Here is a 3031-nt window from a genome sequence, read left to right on the forward strand (position 1 = left end):
GTCTGAATGTCCAGCAGGAAGTGTTGATTGGCGCTCAGTAAGTACGAGCGGAGAGAGTTTGAGCCCACGTCAAGATCCTGCGCGCTCTCAAGCGGGAACCGGGAGCCAGGCGCAGCAGACTCCGTGATCTCCAGATTAAACTCGCTCCACGGGAAACTGGGAGCGTTATCATTCACATCCAAAATCTCCACCTCTACCCTGTACAGTTCCAAAGGGTTCTCAATAACCACCTGCAAGTGCAAGAAACAAACGGGACTTTGTTCACAGAGCTCCTCTCTGTCAATCTTCTCATTCACAAACAAAATCCCGTTCTCCAAATTCACCTCTAAATATTGTTTTCTTGCCCCAGATACAATCCGGAATCTCCGGGAAGACAATTTGGCCACGTCCAAACCCAAGTCCTCTGCTATATTTCCAACGAAAGCCCCGTGCTCCAACTCCTCGGGAATTGAATAGCGAATCTGCGCCAAAACCCGGTCCAGTGCGCACGCACACAAGAGCAGACAAACAACCTGCCCTGCCAACGTCCATCGCCTCCTCGGAAGCCTCCGGTCCATCTTCCTAAAATCAGATATTCTCAGCTGCGTTCACAGAGAGGATTCATGTTCAGCTGTGAAAGACTCAAACAGTTTTTACAAACATTTTCTGTACACAATACGCACTTACATTATTTTTTAAAGTGGAATAAAAATCATTTTTAAAAAGTGCATAAGTCGATGTAAAAGAGAAAGGAAATTCGCAGCAAACTTGGAGTCTCTCTTGGCTTGTACGCTTTGCGCGCAGCGCAGGCAGTGTGTGAGCAGGAGAGGCGAGCGCTTTGATTTTCCAGCGTGTTAGACGCTTTGAGGAGTGTGTGAGACGAGAGAGGGAGGTGGTGTGTGTGTGTGTGTGTGTGTGTGTGTGTGTGTGTGTGTGTGTGTGTGTGTGTGTGTGTGTGTGTGTGTGTGTGTGTGTGTGTGTGTGTGTGTGGTGCTGGGGAGGAATCGTATTGGCGGACGGCGACATGAGAGCACGGAGCATAATCACAGTACCGACACATTTAACTCGAGAGTTACCGAGTGCGCGTAATCACCATGAAATAAGTGAGACAGTAATCTACGAATTAATACTTTACTTTTTATATGGCAGTGCAAAATAATCAGCAGTAGTTTGTAATTCTAGTACGCAAGACAAGTAGTGACCTTGTTCAGTGGGGTGATTAGATGATTGATAGATAGATTCATTCATTCATTTATTTTGAGCCATGTGGATTTCGAACTCAACCTAAAAAAAATCATTGTTATTAAATTACTAGATTATTGTAAAAAAAGAGAAAGACTGTCTCGACTGCCGCCTAGGTCCCTTCAAAAAGTGACCATACCCATCCCCCCCCCCCCCTCCCCTCCCCTTTCCATTCCTTTAAGAACGCGGTTAGGAAGAAGGCTATACATGACCCGCTAGTCTTGTAAATTCTTGTAAGCACAAGCTATATTATCACTGACATATTTTCGCATATGATCCTGCGCAACAAAACAGACTGGGTGACTTATAAGATTATGGATTGTGGAAGTTATTGTTTTGATGGGGCAAATCCGAATCGTGTCTTCTGAAAGAGTGACACATGTTCACCCAAATCTAATCTTTAATTTTCATGGATAATCCTCATGACTCTGAACCCATTTTATGCACCAGTCGATTATGCGCGCTCCCCATGAGCATCCTCAGAGGAATGTTCTAATTAAGAACGCGCACGACTCTCTGTCAGACACACAGTCTACCTCTCCCTCAACACACACACACACACACACACACACACACACACACACACACACACACACACACACACACACACACACACACACACATTATTTGAGTATATAGTTCATTGTAGGCACATCTTGAGGGTGAGGGAAGTACCCTGCTGGAGGAAATAGAAAATAATAATAATAATAATAATAAATAAACCAGTTTTAAGGTGGTTTGCTGTTCTTACCATGCTCAAGCCTGATTTTAAGTTTTAGTGGGTTTGGGACCCTTGTCAGATATTCAGAATGGCTGACCAGGGTCAACCACCAACTAGATTGGGTCAGGTGAATGCCAAATTACCATATTTAACCAGTTTAGGCCATGCAAACCACGTAAACCTGTTTTTTTGTAGGCTAAATATCAAGCCTTAAGTTTTCCGACATTTCGGCCTCCTCTGACCCCCCTTGTCTCTGCAGGGAGGTGAAATCCTCCACCCAGGTTTAAATAACCGCAGAATGCAATCTGCGGTCAGACTTAACCTCCAGCAGATGGTAAAGCTCCAGCAGAAATGATTACATTTGAAAAAACAGGAGTTCCTCAGCTCTCGACTTCTTTTTAATTAACGGAGAGACGGATTAGTGCTCGGCTATCCGGGATCAGCCGTTCTTCAACAGAAGAATACAAATGTTTTTGGATAAATAATCCCCGGCGCATTTCACGGTGCCCGTCACATTAACATGCATTACACGAGCCCTTAAGCCCCGTTTCATCCGCCGGCTTATTGTCCACGGGGCGCGAGAGTGCCATTACTTTCACCACAAGCTCCATTTAAACTCACTCACGGTAACCTTGCAAAAAACCCTGTCCGTCTCTGTTGAACACTATAGTAAGAAAATAGAGGAACGAAATGAAAGAATGAGAGAGAAAGTGACATTGACCTTTCATATATATTTCTGGAGAATAAAAAAAATAAAACAGGACTGAAAAGGATGATATCACATTAACAAAAGACACCGAATGTAAAGTATAGACTCACCTGCGCGCGCACTCTTCAAAATAAAGGTTTCAAAAGGAGGCTTTTGCAGTGATGCCATAGAAGAACCATTGTATAGGGTCCCAAATAACCTTCCAGTGCAGAGTTCCTAAAAAAAATTTAAAAAAAATAAAAAACATTTCTTCTTGGTGTGAAGAACATTTAAGGCCCGGTTTCACAGACAGGGCTTAGATTAAGCCAGGATTAGTCCTTAGGAACTCTTCGCTGGAAGGTTCTTTCTTCCTTTTGGAACCTTTATTTTTTTAAGAGTGA

General features: G+C 43.7%; 1 protein-coding gene across 2 annotated transcripts in view; it reads right to left on the minus strand.

Annotated features, from left to right (window-relative positions):
* The window catches only part of LOC309503983 (protocadherin gamma-A6-like), a 7427-nt gene extending 6540 nt beyond the window's left edge, over nucleotides 1-887 (minus strand). The window contains exons 1-2 of one of the 2 annotated variants that reach the window (XM_082176866.1): nucleotides 324-887; nucleotides 1-230 (exon numbers count right to left, since the gene is read on the minus strand). The exon at nucleotides 1-230 is cut by the window's left edge and continues 1963 nt beyond it. In XM_082176866.1, coding sequence (XP_082032992.1) covers nucleotides 1-230; nucleotides 324-557 — 464 coding nt within the window. In that variant the 5' untranslated portion in view covers nucleotides 558-887. The other variant, XM_082176865.1, reaches the window with a different exon arrangement.
* Between the last annotated feature and the right edge of the window lie 2144 nt (nucleotides 888-3031).

Source organism: Leuciscus leuciscus (assembly GCF_965113295.1).
Source record: "Leuciscus leuciscus genome assembly, chromosome: 8".
NCBI classification, from domain to species: Eukaryota; Metazoa; Chordata; class Actinopteri; order Cypriniformes; family Leuciscidae; genus Leuciscus; species Leuciscus leuciscus.